Source organism: Ranitomeya imitator, chromosome 4 (assembly GCF_032444005.1).
Source record: "Ranitomeya imitator isolate aRanImi1 chromosome 4, aRanImi1.pri, whole genome shotgun sequence".
Lineage (NCBI taxonomy): Eukaryota > Metazoa > Chordata > Amphibia > Anura > Dendrobatidae > Ranitomeya > Ranitomeya imitator.
Window position 1 is genome coordinate 437,187,484 of NC_091285.1, and position 24,461 is coordinate 437,211,944.

Sequence of the window (24,461 nt, forward strand, 5' to 3'; positions counted from 1 at the left end):
AAAGTGACACCATTCTAAAAACTGCACCCCTCAAGGTGCACAAAACCACATTCAAGAAGTTTTATTAACCCTTCAGGTGCTTCACAGCAGCAGAAGCAACATGGAAGGAAAAAATGAACATTTAACTTTTTAGTCACAAAAATTATCTTTTAGCAACAATTTTTTTGATTTCACAATGGTAAAAGGACAAATTGAACCACTAAAGTTGTTGTCCAATTTGTCCTGAGTACGCTGATACCTCATATGTAGGGGTAAACCACTGTTTGGGCGCACGGCATGGCTTGGAAGGGAAGGAGCGCCATTTGACTTTTTGAATGAAAAATTGGCTCTACTCTTTAGCGGACACCATGTCACGTTTGGAGAGCCCCTGTGTGCCTAAACATTGGAGCTCCCCCACAAGTGACCCCATTTTGGAAACTAGACCCCCCCAAGGAACTTATCTAGATGCATATTGAGCACTTTGAACCCCCAGCTGCTTCACAGAAGTTTATAACGCAGAGCCATGAAAATAAAAAATCATTTTTCTTTCCTCAAAAATGATTTTTTAGCCTGGAATTTCCTATTTTGCCAAGGGTATTAGGAGAAATTGGACCCCTAATGTTGTTGTCCAGTTTGTCCTGAGTACGCTGATACCCCATATGTGGGGGTAAACCACTGTTTGGGCGCACGGCAGGGCTCGGAAGGGAAGGCACGCCATTTGGCTTTTTAAATGGAAAATTAGCTCTAATCATTAGCGGACACCATGTCACGTTTGGAGAGCCCTTGTGTGCCTAAACATTGGAGATCCCCCACAAATGACCCCATTTTGGAAACCCCCAAAGGAACTAATCTAGATGTGTGGTGAGCACTTTGAACCCCCAAGTGCTTCACAGAAGTTTATAAGGCAGAGCCGTGAAAATAATAAATATGTTTTCTTTCCTCAAAAATAATTATTTAGCCCAGAATTTTTTAATTTTCCCAAGGGTAACAGGAGAAATTTGACCCCAGTATTTGTTGTCCAGTTTCTCCTGAGTACGGTGATACCCCATATGTGGGGGTAAACTACTGTTTGGGCACATGCCGGGGCTCGGAAGTGAAGTAGTGACGTTTTGAAATGCAGACTTTGATGGAATGGTCTGCGGGTGTCACGTTGCGTTTGCAGAGCCCCTGGTGTGCCTAAACAGTAGAAACCCCCCACAAGTGACCCCATTTTAGAAACTAGACCCCCCAAGGAACTTATCTAGATATGTCGTGAGCACTTTGAACCCCCAAGTGCTTCACAGACGTTTAAAACGCAGAGCCGTGAAAATAAAAAATAATTTTTCTTTCCTCAAAAATGATGTTTTAGCAAGCATTTTTTTATTTTCACAAGGGTAACAGGAGAAATTGGACCCCAGTAATTGTTGCACAGTTTGTCCTGAGTATGCTGGTACCCCATATGTGGGGGTAAACCACTGTTTGGGCACATGTCGGGGCTCGGAAGTGAGGGAGCACCATTTGATTTTTTGAATACAAGATTTCCTGGAATCAATGGTGGCGCCATGTTGCGTTTGGAGACCCCTGATGTTCCTAAACAGTGGAAACCCCTCAATTCTAACTCCAACACTAACCCCCCCACACCCCTAATCCCAACTGTAGCCATAACCCTAATCACAACCCTAACCGCAACACACCCCTAACCACAACCCTAACCCCAACACACCCCTAACCTTAACCACAACCCTAATTCCAACCCTAACCCTAAGCCTATGTGCCCACGTTGCGGATTCGTGTGAGATTTTTCAGCATCATTTTTTAAAAATCCGCGGGTAAAAGGCACTGCGTTTTACCTGCGGATTTACCGTGGATTTCCAGTGTTTTTTGTGCGGATTTCACCTGCAGATTCCTATTGAGGAACAGGTGTAAAACGCCGCGGAATCCGCACAAAGAATTGACATGCTGCGGAAAATACAACGCAGCGTTTCCGCGTGGTATTTTCCGCACCATGGGCACAGTGGATTTGGTTTTCCATAGGTATACTTGGTACTGTAAACCTAATGGAACACTGCTGCGGATCCGCAGCCAAATCCGCACCGTGTGCACATAGCCTAATTCTAAAGGTATGTGCACACGCTGCGGAAAACGCTGCGGATCCGCAGCAGTTTCCCATGAGTTTACAGTTCAATGTAAACCTATGGAAAACAAAAATCGCTGTACACATGCTGCAGAAAAACTGCACGGAAACGCAGCGGTTTACATTCCGCAGCATGTCACTTCTTTCTGCGGATTCCACAGCGGTTTTACAACTGCTCCATTAGAAAATCGCAGTTGTAAAACTGCAGTGAAATGCGCAGAAAAACCGCGGTAAATCTGCCATAAATCCGCAGTGGTTTAGCACTGTGGATTTATCAAATCCGCAGCGGAAAAATCCGCAGAGGAACAGAATACGTGTTCACATACCGAAACCCTACCCCTACCCTTACCCCCAACCCTACCACTACCCCTAACCCTACCCCTAACCCTAACCCTAGTTCTTACCCCAACCTTAGTGGAAGAAAAAAAAAAATCTTTATTTTATTATTGTCTCTACCTATGGGGGTGACAAAGGGAGGGGGTCATTCAGTATTTTTTTTATTTTGATCACTGCGATAGGTTTTATCGCAGTGATCAAAATGCACTTGAAACGAATCTGCCGGCCGGCAGATTCGGCGGGCGCACTGCGCATGCGCCCGCCATTTTGAAAGATAGCGGCGCCCAGGAAAGAAGACGGACGGACCACGGGAGGCTCGGTAAGTATGATGGGGTGGGGGGAGCATGGGGGGGTAAATCGGAGCACGGGGGGTTGCATTGGAGCATCGGGGGGTGGATCGGACTGCAGGGGGTGGATCGGAGTGCAGGGGGGGTGGTTGGAGCACGGGGGGGTGATTGGAGCACGGGGGTGAGCGGACAAGAGCACGGGGGGAGCGGACAGGAGGACGGAGGGAGCGGGGCAGTGTAAAGGACAGATCGGAGGGCTGGGGGGGCGATGGGTGGGGTGGGGGCACATCAATGTTTCCAGCCATGGCCGGTGATATTGCAGCATCGGCCATGGCTGGATTGTAATATTTCACCAGTTATAATAGGTGAAATATTACAAATAGCTCTGATTGGCAGTTTCACTTTCAACAGCCAATCAGAGCGATCGTAGCCAAGGGGGGGTGAAGCCACCCCCCCTGGGCTAAACTACCACTCCCCCTGTCCCTGCAGATCGGGTGAAATGGGAGTTAACCCTTTCACCCGATCTGCAGGGACGCGATCATTCTGTGACACAGCATATGCGTCACAGGTCGGATTGGCACCGACTTTCATGACGCATACGCTGTGTCACAGGTCGGGAAGGGGTTAACGGCGGCAGTTAAGGGTACTTAAACCACAGCGCCGTTAATTAACGGCGCTGTGGAAAAAGTGAATAGCGCCCCCCAGAGTCGGATTTTCTATGGGGTCTCGGTTGCCTGGGGTAGCCGAGACCCCAGAGAACATGATTCGAGGTTTTTTTTTACCGACCACCGACTTGCGATCGCCGGTGATTAACCGTTAACAGGCGATCGCACAAAAAAAAAAGGAGTTAGGGTTGGAGTTAGAATTGGGGGGTTTCCACTGTTTAGGTACATCAGGGGGTCTCCAAACAAGACAGCTAATTTTGCGCTCAAAAAGTCAAATGATGCTCCCTCCCTTCTGAGCTCTGCCGTGCGCCCAAACAGTGGTTTACCCCCACATATGGGGTACCAGCATACTCCGGACAAATTGGACAACAACTTTTAAGGTCCAATTTCTCTTGTTACCCTTGTGAAAATAAAAACTTGGGGGCTAAAAAAATCTTTTTTGTGGAAAAAAAAATATTTTTTATTTTCACAAATCTGCATTATAAACTTCTGCGAAGCACTTGGGCATTCAAAGTTCTCACCACATATCTAGAGAAGTTCCTTGGGGGGTCTAGTTTCCAAAATGGGGTCACTTGTGGGGGGGTTTCTACTGTTTATGTACATCAGGGGCTCTGCAAACGCGACATGGCGTCTGATCTCAATTCCAGCCAATTCTACATTGAAAAAGTAAAACGACACTCCTTGTCTTCCAAGCTCTGCGGTGCGCCCAAAAAGTGGTTTACCCACACATATGGGGTATGGACGTAATCCGGAGAAATTGCACAACAACTTTTGTGGTCCAATTTCTCCTGTTACCCTTGTGAAAATAAGAATTTGGGGGCAAAAAGATCATTTTTGTAGAAAAAATGCGTTTTTTTTTATTTTCACGGCTCTACGTTATAAACTTCTGTGAAGCACTTGGGCATTCAAAGTGCTCACCAAACATCTATATAAGTTCCTTAAGGGGTCTAGTTTCCAAAATGGTGTCACTTGTGGGAGGGTTCCACTGTTTAGGCACATCAGGGGCTCTCCAAACGCGACATGGCGTCCGATCTCAATTCCAGCCAATTCTACATTGAAAAAGTAAAACGGCACTCCTTCACTTCCAAGCTCTGCGGTGCGCCGAAACAGTGGTTTGCCCCCACATATGTGGTATCGGCGTATTCAGGAGAAATTGCAAAACAACTTTTGTGGTCTAATTTCTGTTTTTACACATGTGAAAATAAAAAAAATGGTTCTGAATTAAAATGTTTGCAAACAAAAGTTAAATGTTCATTTTTTCCTTCCACATTGTTTCAGTTCCTGTGAAGCACGTAAAGGGTTAATAAACTTCTTGAATGGGGTTTTGATCACCTTGAGGGGTGCAATTTTTAGAATGGTGTCACACTTGGATATTTTCTATCATATAGACCCCTCAAAATGACTTCATATGTGATGTGGTCCCTAAAAAAAAAATGGTGTTGTAAAAATGAGAAATTGCTGGTCAACTTTTAACCCTTATAACTCCCTAACAAAAAAAAATGTTGTTTCCAAAATTGTGCTGATGTAAAGTAGACATGTGGGAAATGTTATTTATTAACTATTTTTCGTGACATATCTCTCTGATTTAAGGGCATAAAAATACAAAGTTTGAAAATTGCAAAATTTTAAATTTTTTTGCCATATTTTCGTTTTTCATAAATAATCGCAAGTAATATCGAAGAAATGTTACCACTAACATGAAGTTCAATATGTCACGAAAAATCATTCTCAGAATCAGCGGGATCCGTTAAAGCGTTCCAGAGTTATAACCTCATAAAGTGACAGTGGTCAGAATTGTAAAAATTGGCTCGGTCATTAAGTACCAAATTGGCTCTGTCACTAAGGGGTTAAGCTTAGAATATCAGATACCTATGACATTTTTTTTTTTTTATTCAAATAAATTTTTATTAAGAATAACAAGGCAATTAACATGTTACATTTACATTTTCAATATAGAGTATTTCCCCCCCCTCCCCCTTCAAACAGCCCCCTTCGATCCCAAAGCCCCCCACCCCCACCCCACAAAGCAGCTCATCTTGTTAATTACTACCATCATTAAAACAATAGAGTATCTAATCCCTCAACCATTCGTATAAGCCACACTTCACATTACTATCCCATAGCAATCCATGGAGACCACATTTTATTGAACGTTTCAGTTTTCCCTTTCTTCTTATAAATCCCTTTTTCTAGTGTCAGGCCCTGTTTTACGTACTGGAGGAATTCTCCTCTTGATGGCGGCTCTTCCCTAATCCAGTTTCTAGCTATCACCTTCCTAGCCATGTATAGCAATCTAGCTATAGCTATCTTTAGGTGTTTATCCACTCCAATCTCATCCACGCATCCCCACAAACAGACAACTGGATCCCTTGGCACGTGCATCCATACGCACCTTCCATACGACTCAAAACTACCACCCAGAAGGCAGCCAACCTCGGACATGTCCACATCATATGGAAAATGTCTGCATCCGTAGACTTACACCTCGGACATTCAGAGTCATTACGCAATCCTGCCTTATATAGCACCATCGGAGACCTATAAACTCTGTGTATCATATAGAGCTGTGACAGTCTATACGGTTCACTCAGCGACAGTCTTGGGATCCATTCCAACACCGACTCCCAAGTCTCGTTATCTATTGGGCCCAAATCCCTTTCCCATTTAGCTCTTGCCATTATTGGAAACCCCAATAGAAAAGTGTGCAACAGATCCCTGTACAGAGTGGATATGACTCCTCCAGTCGTCCCATCATTACACACATACTCCAGTACTATATCCCTTTGAATCCTAATACCTCCGTTCCTACTCTGAGCTCCAAAGGCATGCCTCATCCGCAAATATTGATACTCCCCTGCAGACCCAAGACCAAATTCCGCCTGCAATTGGGAAAATGATTTCAGTTCACCTTGTTCAATTATTTGATACACATACTGAATCCCTTTGCCCAACCACTCTATCAGTACCCCCAATGCCTCAAATTCTTTCAGAGTGTTATTATGCCATTGCGGCGAATATCTAGTCAAGTCCGTGATCCCACGTATGTGCCTCAATCTACTCCACAGCTTGCGTATCAACAGCAAAGTCGGATATAGCTTCCCCAAACTCTCCAAGGATCCATCCTCCAAACATTGCACCACTGGCCTTCTTTTTGTCACCACCTCCATCAACCGCTGTACTGCCCCAGATGACCCCTCATGCGCCCAGCCCCTTAAATGCTGACTCTGGGCTGCAAGAAAGTACAACTCAGGGTTAGGCAATGCCAGACCCCCATCATCCTTGGGTCGCTGAAGTGTCTCCAGTTTGATACGCGGATGCTGCCTCCCCCAAATCAGATTCCTAAACAGAGAGTTGATCTGTCTAAATTTCCCACGTGGTATCCAAACCGGCGCATTGTGAAGAATATACAGTATTTTCGGCATCAGAATCATTTTGATAAGATTCACCCTGCCTACCACAGACAAATGTAGCTTAAGCCATGCATCCGCTTTTGCCTTGAGGGCACCCAAGATTGGAGTCAGATTCTCATGTATATAGTCAGTAACCGGCATAGATACCCATATTCCCAGGTACTTAAATTTACTCGTCACCTCCAGTCGCCCGTCCTCCAATGGCTCCCCATCCACATCGTCCACCTTAAACAAGATAGACTTACTCCAATTTATCCTAAGTCCCGACACTGATCCGAATCGTTCAATAATCCCAATGGCTCCCTCCAAGGATGCAACCGGGTCAGCCAGAAACAACAAAATATCATCCGCATACAACGCCACCCTTTCTTCAATCACCCCATATTTAAACCCCGTCATCTCATCAGACTGTCGAAGCGTAGCGGCCAGTGGTTCCACCGCCAGAGCAAACAAAAGGGGGGAAAGCGGACACCCCTGTCTCGTCCCTCTAGCCAATTGTATGGTCCGTGACAACTCCCCGTTTACCCTAACCCTGGCCATCGGCATCGAGTACATTAATTGAATCCATGATATGAACTGCGGTCCAAACCCCATTCTTCGCAACCCCTGCCAGAGATACCCCCACTCCACACTATCGAACGCCTTGTGAGCGTCTAAAGATGCAATAACTCTCTGGCCACAGTTATCGGCTTTGAGTTGCAAGTTCATATACAGCCTTCGTAGATTAATCGCAGTTGACCTATCAGGCATAAAGCCAGACTGGTCTGAGTGTATCAGGCCAGAAATAACACTTGTCAACCTCATCGCCAACACCTTAGCCAGGAGTTTAACGTCGATAGTAAGCAAAGAAATTGGCCGATATGAATCCGGCTGTGTCGGGTCTTTCCCCTCCTTTGGAATCACCACTATTGTGGCCTCCCGCATAGATGCCGGTAGCCTTCCACCATTCGTAGCCTCTTCCAAGACCGCCTTCAATTTAGGGATCAACACTTCCCCCAAGCTTTTATAAATTTCGGCAGGAAATCCGTCTACGCCAGGCGCCTTCCCATTAGCCATCGACTGCAATGCCCGTCCCAGTTCCTCCTCCGTAATGGGAGCCTCCAAATCCTCCCTAGCTGTGTCACTCAGCCTCGGGAGCTCCAACTCCTCAAGGAACGTCACCGTGTCCTCCATTGACCCATCTACCCGAGAGGAGTATAAGTCTGCGTAAAAATCTGCAAAAGTCTCCAAAATCTCTGAAGTCTCAGAAACAGCAACACCACTCCCAGTCACCAAAGAGTGAACAAAGGAAGTATTTCTCTAGGCAGATGCCACCAGCGACAGCAAATGACCCACTGATTCACCCTCCTGGTAATAGGCCAAATTCATGAATTCCCTCTTCCTTTCAGCCTTACTCAGCAAGACCGCCTCTAGCTGGCTTTGAGCTGCCTTTAACCTCCTCCCAGCCTCCAAAGTACTCATTATTACCATCTCATCTTCAGCCACCCTCAGCCCATCTATCGCCAGCCTCTTTGCCTCTCTCGATTTCCGCTTACACCTGCTAATATCCCTAAACAACAGCCCTCTCAAGTACGCTTTCATGGCTTCCCACACAGTAAGCACATCTACGCTACCCTCATTTATCTCAAAAAATTCCACCAATTCCTTCTTAATATTCTCCAAGTCTATACTGTGTAGCCAATTAGGGTGAATTTTCCACTCCCTTCTGCTCCCGTTCCGTGTCCCCACTGATCGAAATTCCACTTCAACTGGACTATGGTCTAAGAGAGCCCTAGGTAAATATCTCACGTCCCTTACCATCGTATCTAGTAATCGGTTACCCAGTGCCAGATCAATCCTAGACACCGTACCATGAGCTGGCGAGTAGCATGAATACGCCCTTTCCCCGATATGCCTAACTCTCCATAAATCAACCATGCCCACTTCCCCGACATAAGTCCCAAACGTAGTGGTATGTCCCGCCGTCCTATTCTGGGGGTTTTTGTTCTTATCCCAAAAGTCATCACATATATTATTAAGGTCGCCGATAATTAGTAATGGTAACGGTCCCCAGCGCTCTACCCTCTCCAGCACCTCTCTTATCTTCTTGCTTGAGTATGGGGGCGGAATATACATTGCCACTATACACATCAATACTCCATTCATTTTACATTTCACCACCACATACTGACCATCCACATCCTCTTTTACCATTACCTCCTCATACTGCACCCCCGCAGGTATTAACACAGACACACCCCTAGAATACGTCGAGAAAGTAGAATGATACGCCCTCTGTATCCAGCGCCTATTCAATATGTTCACCCTCTCCCGCACTAAATGTGTCTCCAGCAGGCATATCATTGAGACCTTCTGTTCTCGGACATACTGCAGACTTGCCGCTCGCCGTGTTTTATCCGCCAGACCTCTCACATTCCAACTCAATATTTTAATACAATCTCCCATCATGTGGCTCATCATTTCTTAAAGTATCCAATTTCCCAAGTATGAGCTGCCCCAACCCTCCCACCCCCCCTGCCCCCTCCCACCCCCCCTGCCCCCTCCCAACCTGCCCCCCTAACCCCCCCAATATAACGCATTCTTCCTCTCATCAAGAGTGGGGCTCCACTGCCCACTGCGAACACTCTCCCTTACTTAACCCTCTCCATTCGCGTCCCGCTGCCATAGCAATCACAATTTCCCCCCCAACTTTCACTTTATTGTATCTTAACATTTCAACTTATATTAACATATAGAAAAAGTACCAAACCAGTTCACAGTACCCAGCATAACCCTCCTCCCCCGTACTTAGTAGTTGGTACTGTCTCCTCCGGCCATTCCTTCAATATGGCCCAGCAAAACCCCCAACAGTTGCTCAACTCTTTAACCATTGCTAACGAGCGCAGAACTCTCCTCCATCGACAGAGAAAACAAATCCCAACTGGATCTCGCCGAAATGTCAGTCGCCCATTCCCTTAAGTTTTTTCTCATGAGTATCAAGCCACTGGGTAGCGTCCTCCGGTGTCAAGAAAAAGTGGGTCTTATTAAAAGCCACCAGTCTCAGCTTGGCGGGAAACCTCACTGAGTACTGCACTCCCAGCTCCCTCAGTCGCCGCTTGACTCCAGTAAACTTCATCCGCTGTTTCTGAACCGCAGCGGAATAATCCGGATAAATGGCGATTTTCTGACCTCCAGCCGTCAGATCCTCCATCTCTCTAGCCTTTCTAAGGATAATGTCTCTGTCCCTGTAGTTCAGTATTTTAGCAAGCATGGTACGGGGATTTGCTCCTGGGGCAGGGGGCTGCGGCGGGACCCTATGAGCCCGTTCAACAGCAAAGACTTTTGTCAACACTGTGCTCCCAATCTTCTCCAGCAGCCAGTTCTCCACAAACTCAGTGGGATTTCTCCCCTCAGTCTTTTCAGGCAGCCCCACTATACGTATATTATTTCTTCTGGATCTATTTTCCAGATCCTCATTTTTGGCAGCGAGCTCGGCTATTGCTTGGGCGATCTTCTTTTCAGCTTTTTGGAGCTTAAGTATGTGATCTTCTGCCGTGCTCACCCTCTCCTCCACCACTCCTATACGTTTGTCCATTTTCTGCAGAGCCGCATTAATCTGTGCCGTGTCCCCTTTAACTTCCTGCATCTGCTGGGCCAAGGAGTTCAGGGATTGCTGACATGAAGAGATCAGTGTGATAACATCTCTAAGAGTCGGCTCCTCTCCCTGTGATATGCCTCCAGGTCCCCCACTAGCCCCAGCCATGCTGCCTCTCTCCTTCCCCCTCTGTACCTCATGCTGCTTGGCTGTGCTTGCTTCCTCCTCCTGGTCAGCTCCAGATCCTGGTTCTGCCTCCTCAGCAGCCTCCACTCTGGCATACTGCTGCAGCTTTGCGGCCACCTCCATGCGCCGCTGACATGCGGCGTTCTCCTTCTCGGCGTCCTCCCTAGCATCAGAGCCATCTTGGCTGGCTCCTGCATCGCTGGTGCCAGCGTCTTTCTGCCGCCTCCTGGTCATCGCTGCCGACTCCGGACCTGCTGCTCCGCACCGCTGCACTCTCCGGACCTTCAGCCAGCCGGATTTAGGTGAGTTTACCCGAAAATCGGGGTTAAAGCAGGATTTTTGTCCTTATGGCAGCAGGAGCACTCTTCCCTGCTTCCACTCACATGGCCAGCTAGGACACGCCCCATAGATACCTATGACATTTACAATTAACCGTGAAAGCACACATCAAGATGGAGCTTGTACATGTGAACACATAACCTACTAACAATCACCATCTGATTTAACAACAGTTAATACCAGAGAACAAAGAGATCCCTTACCAGATATACTTTGTCCTGAAAAGTTAAGTTTTAGTAACATAATGCAGAAGAAAGGTTTACAAAACTGTTATGCTAGACTGCTTCTTACAGTATGACTGCTTCACCAGGACTGTCTTACCCAAAATGCCTTGGTTTTTTCCACAATGCAATTGGCAGCTTTATAGAAAAACAACTTGTAATAGAATTAAACGTGGCCAGATGGTGCTATTGCCACATTAGACATCACTAATAGACTATTATTGCTTATTAAAGTAGCAACAGTACTTTTAACCTCATCTTTTGTCCTAATGGGCAGAACACCTTGTACAACGATGGTCCGTACTTTGGGCCATCACAGATCAGCAGTTCACGGTGGAGCAGACTTGAGATTTGTGTAAATTTATTCACCATATATTTTTGGAGAAAATTCAGGCAAATTTTTATTTTCACAATATCTGCTCATCCCTAAATGGATACCAATATTAAATGCAATACTGATAGTCAATGACTGCTTTCTTTTAGTTATCAGATGACTGGATCAATGTTTTTTTTTCTTTGCACTGTTGCAATTCTACACAATTAATTTTGTGATACTCCTCAGAATTACTTTAGTGTTGATAAACCATTCCCGAAATATGTGTTCATTGTACTCGTATGCCTTCTTTACTAACTTTTATACTTTTGTTGGCTGTGTTAAACAGCACTTTCCTAATCGTTCTGTTATATTAACTGAGCACAAAAGAAAATAAGCCTGTTGACTTACGATATGCTCAATATGTGTATTTCTTGCCTTTAGGTATGGTTGCCTCGTTTACGACACAGGCCCAGAAAAAAGATGTGTTTGCTCGTCTGCGTGAAATTGTTGTCATTAATGTAGATCCTAAAACCATTCATCAAAAGGTAAAAGATAAAGTTTTTGTTTTTTTTGCTTACTCCTACTGCAAACCCTTGTAAAATACACAATAAAAATAACTATAATAAAGAAAATGCTGCAATTCTGTTAGTAGCATCCAAAAATTTAAAAATATATTGCTGAAATTATTGGCAAAAGGCTTTCATTATTGAGGCAAGATTCTGAGCAATACAAAAGTGAATTCTAAAGCAGACCTATGGAACACTCCATATGTAATGCATGAAAATTATTGTACATTCTTGCTTTATCCTTAAAGGCCAAGGACACTTTTGACATGGGAAAATATTTTTACATGTGTTAGTGGTTACATTTAGGCAATACAATTTCAATAACAATGCAGTTTGCCGTCTGATCCAAAATTAGATTCTTCTCTTGCAAAAAGGCAAAAGGGCTGGATATGAGATTGGCATAGCGTCTATTTTGCACATTTTTTTTATTTCTTATGCTTTCATCTCTATCTATGAGTCAAAAGACGTGAGCACAGCTACTAGGGTGCACGGGTAGGTTCCCAAACAATATGCATATAGATATAAAGAACCCTTAAATAGATTAAATAGATATAGCGCAGCTGTGAGCTGAGAGTGGCTGGGTCCTGACGCGGTGTCCACCGCTGTCTGTGTAAAAGCCCGGGCTTTTACACCGACAGCGGTGGACACCGCGTCAGGACCCAGCCACTCTCAGCTCACAGCTGCGCTATATCTATTTAAGCGGACCACCATTAAGTGATAACCCACGGATCTATCACACATACTGAGGTTATTCTCAGTCATCCTTTAGTACGTAACTGACGAAGGCCACACTAGGCCGAAACGTTTTTTCGTACTACGGAATAAAAAACCTCAAGTTTAATTCAAGTTGAGTGCCGGGTTCTTTATATCTATCTTCATCTCTATCTATAACCTGTTTTCTTTTCCTTCCTTGAGATACTTCTCTCTTTTTCACATTGTTGATATCTGTGTAGAACTCCCCTTCCCGTTCCTGCTGTCATCTCTATTTGTAATATTTTTGCTGAGATCTAAGCTAGTTAAAGACAAATTAAAATTATTTAGAATGTCGGTAACTGCATTTAGGAAGTAAATAAACAATAAAAAAGGTTCTGTACAAAAGGTGTACATAGCCTTTCAGATGTCAAGATTATAGATGAGCGAATTTTTGTCCCCCTTCTTATTCGGCAAGCTATTGCACATACCGAATAAACTGCAGAGGGAACCAGGATACCTCGATCGCTCTTGCTGATTTACTGTCCGGTGTCGCATCTACATGTGTCGCTGCTGTTTGTGTCACAACACGTTCATGGAGAGCCTGTTTTGTGGGTTCTCCATGCATGTGTTGTGACTGTCACACAGCCGCAACACATGCAGCTGTGGCTCGGAACAGCTGATCAGCAAGAGCAATCCCGGTTTCCTCTGGAGCTTATTTTGTAAGCACTATAGCTTGCCTAATAAGGAGGGAGCCAAAGAAATGCGCTCATCCTCTACTCAAGATGACTAATGAAAAGTTATGGTTGAGAGAGAAATCGTTTTTTTTTTTTCTGCCTCTTTTGCTTTTTCTTCCTGCTGCTCCATTGTGTTTGAAGTTTGACTTCCTAGTTCACTGGCTGGCGCATGGGCATAGATAGCAGTACATCAGAGAGCCGGGATTTCCAGGACAGACAGACAGACAGACAGACAGACGGAAAAACCCTTAGACAATTATATATATAGATTACTTTACCACATTTTCTTTTGTATTTATTTAGACAGTCTACATCTTGGGAGAAGAAGTCTTCAACTTGCAGATGACTTTATATCCAGATGCAACCGAAGGTGCTTCGTACACAAATATGTCTGCCGTAGATGGTGAAATTTTGCTCCGAGTCGGCTGTATCCACATTGTGTACCTTCATAAATTTCTCATGTCTCTCTTGGTGAGTGAAGTATTATGATTACTGCTATGTACTGTGGTTGTTGAAATTGTGGTAGTTTAAGTGAGTTTTGTGGGATATTGTACTGATGGCCTATACACCTCTGGAGGCTCCACCAGTATTTATGTAGCTGCAGTCGCTGTAACGCCACAGCCCCCTCTAATGAAGCCCCTGGCGATGTGTCCAGTGCTGCGTCTCAGCCCCTGTAGGAAGACTCCACTAGATGTTTTCACCTCTTTGTTTTACTAAACTGTGATAGCCCCAAAGATACGGTTTTAATGTAATATATTGTGGAAAATCATTTTATGATGCCATCCATGGTTCAGTCTTCCCATATATGCCAAAAGTGGGATGGAGAACTAACTTACATTATGTCCAAATTTCATACCAATACTAATAATCATTATTTGAATTCCATAATTATATTTTATGAATTAAGTTACCATATGTGGTTTTTAAACCTCAAGTGTTGTGACCTACCTTCTTTATGGCTAGCTTTAGTAGAGTAAGTTTTCAGTTCTGCTAATGATTTTCTTGTTACTTTGCTGTCTACATTTTTTTTTTTTTTTTTTAGAATTTTATGAACACTTTCCAAACAGCTAAAGAAGCATTGACCTCCGCCACTGCTCAGGCTGCGGAAAAAGGGACATACAGCATGAAGGACCTTGCCCAGAAATCATTTCGTCTCTCTATGGACATAAATCTCAAAGCTCCTGTTATCTACATACCTCAGTCTTCTATCTCCACCAATGTTGTGGTTGCTGATTTAGGCTTGATAAGAGTCCAGAACAAGTTTTCTTTAGTTCCTGAAGTCAATTCTCCTCTACCTCCAGTGATCGATAAAATGGACATTCATCTAACAGAACTGAAGTTATCGAGGTCTGTATGCCCTATCTGTCCATATCTGATGTATTTATTGTCATTCATTAATATATTAAACTGTAAAACCATTTAAGTTTTGCAAATGAGAAAGGGAGGTTATCAATTTCTAAAATTTCTCATTTATCATTCAGTATTCTTAATTATCACTAGTTGCTAAATACATGCACTCTCATTGTGTCCGCTTAAAGGGGTTGTCCACTATTATATTAATGACCTGACCTCTAGATCTTAATATAAGATCAGGGACAGTATGACACCTTTACAGCTTTTGGCATTTGAATCAGCTGCTGGATCTAAACAGCAAAGAGTGAAAAACCACTGCAGTGAACAGACGTAGCTCAGATTGCTGCAGATTAACTCCTTAAATGCCTCTGTCAATCACTGGTTGCATCATGTGGTTAATGCTGCAAAGAAAAAAAAATTGAAACCTCTAAGTTGCCTTTTTTTAGTTGCTGCACCAAACTCAAATTCAGTGAAATGTGATTGAAACATCATATGTAACCCAAATTGCTATGATCAAAAATTACAGCTTGGCATCGAAAAAAAACAAGCATCCAATTTTTTTTTAACCGAATTCGGATTTTATTTAATCCAGTAAAATGGTTAAATATAAAATGTTATTACAATAACGCATTGACCTGAAGAATTATGTTGCCAGGTAATTATAGACCGCACAATGTGGATCATAAAAAGTTATGGCTCTTGAAAGGAAAGGAAAAAACAAAGCTGCTGAAATATGAAGTTGTTTTTGATCATTTGGTGACAACTTTGTAACAGAAGAGATTACTAAAATTGTAACCTAAATTCTTTATTGCAGGACAATCATTCAAAATGGATCCCTCCAACCAGAACTTGAGCTTTTGCAGCCTGTTAATCTGCTTGTCTCTGTACAGAGAAATCTGTCGTCATCTTGGTATTCTCAGATGCCAGCCATGCAGATTGATGGGGACTTGAAGCCCATGCAGGTATAGTGGTGCTCATTTTATTCCGGAATGTGTTGTGTTCATACATATTTGCCATCAAAATGATTTAACCCCCGTTTCTATTTTTGGTTTGTAAGCAAAATTTACAAACTTTCTGCTGTTTGCAATAAAAAAGAAAAAATGAAATCTCTCAACACAACTACTGTAACAAGTGATTTTGCCAAATTCAATATACGGTAAAATTCAACTGCTACAGCCACTTCCAAATGCTCATTCGTACAAGCTGGTTGTGGACTATAGTGAGAGACTTGACTAGTCCGATTCTGACCCCAGATGGATTATCAATGGCCGTTTCTGTTGATTGACAAGTCTCTTCCATGTTTGTACCTCTTCCATGTCTGCACATGGGGAGGAACATGTCACAGTGAGGTGGAAAGAAGACAACAGGGGACGTCACCGGACTTGTAAGATCTCTCCAGATATTCCTCAGCTGCCTCTTAATTTTTATGTTAAATAAAGATATAAAGTAGCATATAGCACTACCCAATCAATAGAATCGAACATATTGATGCAAGGCGTAGTTCCAAAAGGCAGCCCAAATCCTTTCCCTCCCAGAAAGACAAAAAAATTGCACTTTACAACTGTTGCTCACATTGAAATACAACTGGACATAGGGGAGCCCAGCCAGGCACACTTATCCAAGAAAAATATTTATTAAACTCATATAGAAAAATACAGCATTCATAAAATCAAGTGCTGGCATGCCGTGTGTTTTTTTCCATCTATTGAGTTCATGAATGCCTTTTTTTTAAGTTTTCTATGTGAGTATAATAAATGCTATATCTATTTCAAGGTGATCTACATTGTGAATGTTTAGAAGCAAAGATCTTTATTTTGTAGTATATACCGGGACCAGTCTCTTCCATCTTGTGTAGTTTCTGTAAGTGTGGTGCAGGGAAGGAATCAGATTTGTTTCGATGTGCTTATAGGATCATGTATGCCGTAAAATGCAATTTATTTACGTTTTCAACAAAACGCTGCTGCAGTTTAGATTAGATTGTACCAGTCTATTATTGTGCAGCCAGTGTCTGATTTATGCTGCCCTTAGTTCGGGTAACATGATTTTAATGACAGGTTCCCTTGAAGTATTCACTAGAGAGCAAGTTTTGATTATGATACTAACTTGTGGCTGAGGTTCCTGAGGAATCTTAACTCATTCCTTATGGGAAATGGTCTACATGTATTAATGGGGTTACATGTTATAACCTCATTCCTCAAATGCCAACAGAAATGTTCAATGGACTTTAACTCGGGCGACAGAATCTTTTAGGGCTTTTTCTGAAACAAAATTTTGGTGTTTGAGGCATGTTTGGGATCATTTTCCTGTTGATCCACTGCTGCCCAAAACTTCAGCTTACTGGAAACTATGATGTTTTTTTCTATGATTTCCAGATACTTAGAGGGGTTGTCTGGTCTTGGGCTACAAGTCTGCAGTCACTCTGTCACTGCAGACTTGTAAATCTTCACATCACATTCACTGCCTGCTATGAGGATTCTCTAGTGCCTGTCTCATAAAAGGGGATCACCACACATATGGATAAGGCACTAGTAGTGCCTTATCCATATGTGTGGTGATCCCCTTTTATGAGACCGTTTCTGTTTTTCTTGCTTTATATGATTGGCTCGTATGTAGGTCTTGGTGTGATCCCACTGACCGTGGTGCCCCCTCATAGCTTTTTTCGATTCTCTAGTGCCTGTGCCAGGAGTGGGCGGTCATATGGCAGAAAGTATGTGATTTGCATATTTCCCAACACCTTCCTACTAAACTGTGGCACGGCCGTGCTCCATGCAAGTGTATTGCGCGAGGCCGGACAGAGTCTAGTCAGCACTTGACCGCATGTATGCAAATCACATACTTGCGGTTACACGCTCGACACTATTGGTGACAGCGCTGACGAATCCTGACAGTGCGCAATGCATGCAATGTGGTGATTCACAATTGTGCAGTCACAGAATGACTGCAGACTTGTAGCCTAAGGCCGGACACCCCCTTTAATGGCTTCCTGACCTTAGACGTATTCAGTACGTCATGATCGGCTGGTACTTACCGACCTTGGATGTACTGAGTACATCCAGGCCATTTTAGGCACAACGAAGCTGTGCGCGTGCGATCGCCGCCGGGTGATCATCTGATGTCCTAGCTGACACCCGGCACTCACTGCCAGGAGCGGTGCCTACACCACTTCCACCACTTTAGTTCCCTAAATGCTGTAATCAATAGCTTTCGCAGCATTTAGAAGGCACCAATGTCATCGCGGGGGCCCGATCATTACCATGGTGACAAAAGTACAAAGAAAAGAAGAAAAAAAACATAAAAATATTTAAAAAATAAAAAATCGGAAAATAGACATTTTTGTCAGTACAATATATTTTTATTTTTATGTGAAAAAAACAATAAAAAAGACACCGTTGTTATCCCTGCGTTCGTGATGACCCGACCCATAAAACTGTCCGATTAGTTAACCCCTGCAGTGAACTCCATAAAAAAAACAGGGCAAAAAGAATACTTTTTCATCATACCGCTGAACAGAAAGTGGAATAAAATGCAAAAAAGACCAACGTAAATAAAAATATAATCTTGTCCCGCAATAAAACAAGCCGCCATACAATGGAAAAATAAAAAAGTTAGTTCTCAGAATACAGCAATGCAAAAATAATTATTTTGTCTATAAAACTTTTTACTGTGTAAAAGTGGCAAAACATAATACAAAATATAAATGTGACATTGCTTTAATTGTACTGACACGAAGAATAAAGCGGATTTATCAATTTTACCACATGCGAGATGGCTTAAAAAATCCCCCCAAAAAACATTCATGAATTGCTGATTTTTGTTTATTCTGCCTCCCAAAAGTCAGAATAGAAAGCGATCAAAAAATGTTGTGACCGAAAACCATACCAATAGAAACATCAACTCGTACCGCAAAAAACAAGACCTGACATGTCTGCCGAAATATGGAGAAATTATAACTTTCAAAATATGGCTATGGGTTTTTGCATTAAAAAGTGTCTTTTAGTATGTGACCACAGCCAAACATAATAAAGTAGATCTGGTATCGCTGTAATCACAATGACCTGAAGAATAAAGTTGTCTAATCACTTATACTGCAAGAGGAACTGCATAAAAAAAAAATAAAACCAGTTCTTCACCTGCTGTTTTGGCCATTTTTCCTCTCAAAGATCATAGTAAAGCTCAACTCACATTTATCCTCTCTAGGCTGAGCACTTACACCAGGGTTTCCTTGTTAATCTCTGAAATATGTGATTCAGATGAAACCCCTGGAAGAAGATTCCGTATATGAGGCATATGGAATCACTGTGGACACTGTCTGGCCTGTGATCTGGCGCTGTCCGTCTTTTTAGGCTTGCATAAAGTCTGGTCTGTCACAGTTTTGTACACTTCTGAAAAGGACACCGCTGAGCAGAGGCCAGACTAAGTCCAGAGTAACTCTGCTACCTCACTATAGTAAATGGATCCATCAGGGGTTTAATCTGAATCGCGTCACTCTGAGATTTACATGGAATCCCAAAGTGTTTAGCGTAGAGTACAAGATAAATGTGATCCCACATGTTACGTAAAATGTTCTCAATAAAAGCTTCCACTCCATCCACAAAAATGGCAAGTCCCCACTCCAGGTCCTTCACCTGTCAATGGAAATATAGGGGGCATCCATATTACTGAAAGAAATCCCGCAAATTCTGTGCTCCCAAATCCAAATGCCCCCTCCCTTCTCAGCCCAGTGTGCCTAAACCACACTAAGCATCCACATGTTTTGCATGTCTGTAGTGTTCACAGAGCCCACCTAATTATGGGTGTATGTCTTCAGAAGCACGAGCTGGGCACTACAACTTACTGGGCACTACATTGGCAGTTTGCAATTTACTCAGTACCATCCATTACTGCTTGTTTCTGTAAAATACCCATGGAGTTAAAATCGTCGCTACACCTGTTGATAAATTCCCAAAGGGGTATAATTTCCAAAATGGGGTCACTTGAGGGGGGATTCTGCTCTTCTAGCACTTAGGGCTCTGTATATGGAGTCCACAAACTATTCTAGGAAAATCTGCACTCCATTAGGCAAAAGGGCTCTGTCCCTCCCAAGTCTGCACAGCCACATATGGGGTATTTCTATATTCAGCAGAAATTGTGGGACAGTTTTGGTTACATTTTACCTATTTGTCCATAAACAAATTAAAAACTTGAGGCTCAAACAAAATTATAGTGGTAAAAATCAATGGTACTTTATTTTTTTTCTTCACTGCCCAATGGTATAAGATTCTGTGACACACCTGTGGTGTCAATATGGTCACTGCAGCCCTAGATAAATTCACTAGGGGTACATTTTGTAAAATGGGTCACTTATGAAAAGTTCTGCTGTTCTGGCACCTCAGGGGCTCTCCCAGTGGGTCATGACACCTACAAACCAAAACCGTAAAATCTACACTATAATATAGTTATCCTTCCCTTGTGAGCTTTGCATTGTGCCTGAAAAGTACTTCCTGTTTACATGTAGGATATTGGGGCACTGAATAGAAATTTTTACAACAAACTGAGGTCCATTTTTCCTATTAGCCCTTATAAAAATTAAAAACATGGGTTAAACAACAAATGGTTGTTAAAAATATTTAATTATTTTGTTATAAATGTTTAAATTATTCTTTCTTCACCACCCATTTTAGTATAAAAATATGTGAGCCATATGTGGTGTCAATATGATCACTGTACACCTAGATTAATTACCGTAATTGGGGAGTGTAGTTTGTAAAATGAGGTCATATATGGGGGTTTCTGCTGTTATTGCACCTCAGGGGCTCTGCCAATGTGATATGGCACCCTCAAACCATTCCAACAAAATGTTAACTCCAATATGGCGTCTCTCTTCTTCTGAGCTTTGCACTGTGCCTCAAAATTAGTTTTGGACCACATATGGGGTATCGTTGTCCTGCTATCCTTGTGAAAATCAGAAAACTGGGACTAAAACAACAGCTTTGTGGAAATTTTTTGTTTTCATTTTCACAGATCAACGTTGAAAAACTCTGTGAAGCACCTGGGGGTTCAAGGTGCTCACCACACATGTACATACATTCCTGGAGAGGTCTAGTTTCCAAAATGTAGTCACTTTTCACCGTTTAGGCACATCTCTCCAAACATGACATGACACCAGCACACACAATTCAATCAATGATATTAACATTACAAGCTTCTGTGAATCACCTGTGGGTTCATGATGTTCACCACACATCTAGATACATTCGTACATTTCTACTGTTTAAGCACATCATGGGCTCTCCAAGCGCTAAGTGGCATTCGCTAATTATTCCATCCAATTTTGCGTTCAAAAGCCCTTAGCCTTCTGTGCGCCCAAACAGTACTTTTCCCCCACATATGGGGTATCTGAATTCTCAGGAGAAATTGCCCAACAAATTTTGGGTGTCCATTTTCTCCTGTTTGTCTAGTGAAAATAAAGTTTTTTGTAGCAAAATTAGGGGTCTCGGTATATACTCGAGTATATACGGTGTATATGTATGTGTATTATAAGTGTGTGTATGTATATTTAATAAATATAATGTGGTGAAGCTGCCCAGAAAATAAACATCTAACTTTTTTTTTTAATAGCTTCACGGTTTCTGAACTTTAAGTGGTTAAAAGACTGAGTATGTTGTGCACAACAATATTGTTTTTACATTGTTGTGAGCTACGATCATTTTTTGCTGTGCTTTTTCAGGCGGGTTCCAGATGGATTCTGTCTGAAAAAACGTGTATATGTACCCTATAATCGGTCATATTGAGATAAGTAAAATTGATGTTCAGCAGATCATCATTATGTGTTTGTGAGTGTATTTAATAATCATGCACAATTGCTTTTTAGATTGCCTTGAGTCAAGATGATCTCACTATCTTAATGGGTGTTCTTTTTGAGAATCTTGCTGAAACTCCATCACTTCCAAGTGCACCCCCAACATCGGAAGCAGTTAAGAGAGTTACAAGAGAGACGAGTATGTCTTCTCAACAAACAGGTACAGTTAAAAAAAAAAAAAAAAAAAAAGGTACCGTATATACTCGAGTATAAGCTGAGAATTTCAGCCCATTTTTTTAGGCTGAAATTGGCCCTCTCGGCTTATACTCGAGTCATTGCCAGGGGTCGGCAGGGGAGGGGGAGCGGCAGCTGTCTAATCATACTCACCTGCTCCTGGCACGGTACCTGCACGTCCCTGGTTCTCCGGGCACTGATAGCTTCTTCCTGTATTGAGCGGTCACATGGTACCGCTCTGCAAAAAAGAGAGAAAAGAAATAGACCATAAAAGGGGATCACCTCAGACATGGATCAAGTGAAAAATATGTAATTTTTATTCCATACAAATATGCAAAAATTAGACACAAAGAAACCACAGAACACAAACATTAAAAACAATTAAAATTGGTCATCCAAGTGACCTACAAACATTTTACTTAGGCCTATAATAGGGCCAAACCCCCGAATACCCACTCCCCAGTATATACAGTATCACATATAAAAAAAACACACAACTGCATGTGTGATATAAGCAGTAATAAATGTGATGTCTATGTGAACAGTACTCTGCACCTTGAGAGAAAATAGGATAATTACTAAGAGATCACAAAAAAGATAGCAGCACTAGTGAATCTGCGAGACCATGGAGTCATACATTAAACAACCTAAAATAGTAAATAATCATGCCAACAAGCAAGGGCCGGTGAGATGATAAAGTGAAAACATGTAACTATTTCGGTAGTAGGTAACTGATGTAATGGGGCACGTGCCCTCAAAACCCCCTCACCCCAAGAAAGGGTACATGGTAATCCCCTATAGAACGCTTGCTGACATCAGATAACACCTATTAATACAATACCATGGCCATCAGGCCTCACTAGTCATGTAGAAAGCAGTGAACACGTGGTAACAACCAAGGCTGCAGAGCGCACACAGAGCCACCTGGGGAGTGGGAGACAGGAGGTTAGCTGACCCGACGCGTGTCGCCACACACAGTGGCTTCGTCAGGGGTCATGGACTCGACTCCACTCCCATAGGGGTGGAGCCACATATTCATTACTGTAATGAGTGGTACCTTGTGACCACTCATTACAGGAAGAAGCTGCCGGCGCCTGGAGAACCAGGGACGTGCATGGACCGCGCCAGGAACAGGTGAGTATGACGGGGGCAGTGCGCGATATTCACCTGTCCCCCTTTCCACTGTCGGCGCTGCTCCGTCTTCCACATCCTCTGCAGTGATGCTCAGGTCAGAGGGCGTGAGGACGCGATTAGTGTGCACGCTGACCTCTGCCTGAACAGTCAGTGCAGAGGACGTGGAAGACACAGCGGCGCCCAGCGGTGAAACGGAGGACAGGTGACTATAGCAAGTGCCGGGGCCTGAGCGAAGAGAGTTGAGTATGTGATTTTTTTTTTAATTGCAGCAACAGCATATTTGGCAAATGTGTCTATGGAGCATCTTATGGGGCCATAATCAGCATTTGTGGAGCATTATATGGGGCAAATGTCTGTATGGAGCATCTTATGGGGCCATAATCAGCATTTGTGCAGCATTATATGGGGCAAATATCTCTATGGATATGGGGCAAATGTCTCTGTGGAGCATCTTATGGGGTCATAATCAACATTTGTGCAGCATTATATGGGGCATATTTTAATATGGAGCATCTTATGGGGCCCATCATAAACTGTATAGAGCATTATATGGGGTGTAATTTGTATGGAGCATCTTATGGGGCCCATCATGAACTGTATGGAGCTTTATATGTGGCTCGTGATTCAATATGGATATACAAAAACACTTAACCTACTGATGTCTCAATTAATTTTACTTTTATTGGTATCTATTTTTATTTTTGACATTTACTGGTAGCTGCTGCATTTTCCACTTTAGGCTTAGACTCGAGTCATTAGGTTTTCCCAGATATTTTGTTTCTGTAGTATCTGGCATCCACCATTCTTAAATTGTTACTGGATGTGTTTCCTTCTTTATAATGTAGTCTTTCGAAATTATACACCTGCAAAACTTTATTCGACATTTTCACTCCAAACCACATTTACTTGAAACACAAGACACTGAAAAAGTAATGTGATATGTTGGATATTTACTTGAATGTGCACAAAAAGTATTTGAATGACACATAATACTACAGATCAGGCTTTAAATTACGTTTTTTTTAATCACTGATTATTCGGCAGTATTTGTTCTCACTGCCCAATAAAATGTAACTGTGTTGTACCTTTGTGCAGAAAAAACACATCCCGAATCTAACCAGGATTCTGTTGATGAGACAGTAGCTGTAACACTGAAGTTTGGCTTCAACTTTGAATCTCTCTCCATTGTGCTCTACAATAATGATAGTAGTAAGGTAAGGTCTCTTTTACTGCAGTACTTCTGTCAACTAGATCTATGCTCGTAACAATGGTTTTCATTTTATTGATGGAAAAATACCGGTATATAGAATTGAGAGTCCTCAGTGATTGATACCTTTTAATGGCTAACTGAAAAGATGGTAACAAATTGCAAGTTTTCGAGACTACTTAGGTCTCTTAATCAGCATAGAATACATGAAGAGCGGCACTCACCACATCTTGAGATTTACAAGTCTTTTACTCCAAGTTACAAGACATCTATGCGGTGTCCATTTCTCTTCCTCATACCCCTTGCGCACCAATTTGATGTCCTGTGTCTTGCATT

The 24,461-nt window shown here is 42.7% G+C and overlaps 1 protein-coding gene across 2 annotated transcripts in view; it reads left to right on the plus strand.

Annotated features, from left to right (window-relative positions):
* Positions 1 to 24,461, plus strand: part of VPS13C (vacuolar protein sorting 13 homolog C) — a 478,755-nt gene that overhangs the window by 279,587 nt on the left and 174,707 nt on the right. For both annotated transcript variants that reach the window (XM_069765602.1, XM_069765601.1), the window contains 6 exons: positions 11,868 to 11,971; positions 13,723 to 13,890; positions 14,462 to 14,766; positions 15,587 to 15,734; positions 21,623 to 21,770; positions 24,014 to 24,132. In XM_069765602.1, coding sequence (XP_069621703.1) covers positions 11,868 to 11,971; positions 13,723 to 13,890; positions 14,462 to 14,766; positions 15,587 to 15,734; positions 21,623 to 21,770; positions 24,014 to 24,132 — 992 coding nt within the window. The remainder of the gene's footprint in view (positions 1 to 11,867; positions 11,972 to 13,722; positions 13,891 to 14,461; positions 14,767 to 15,586; positions 15,735 to 21,622; positions 21,771 to 24,013; positions 24,133 to 24,461) is intronic.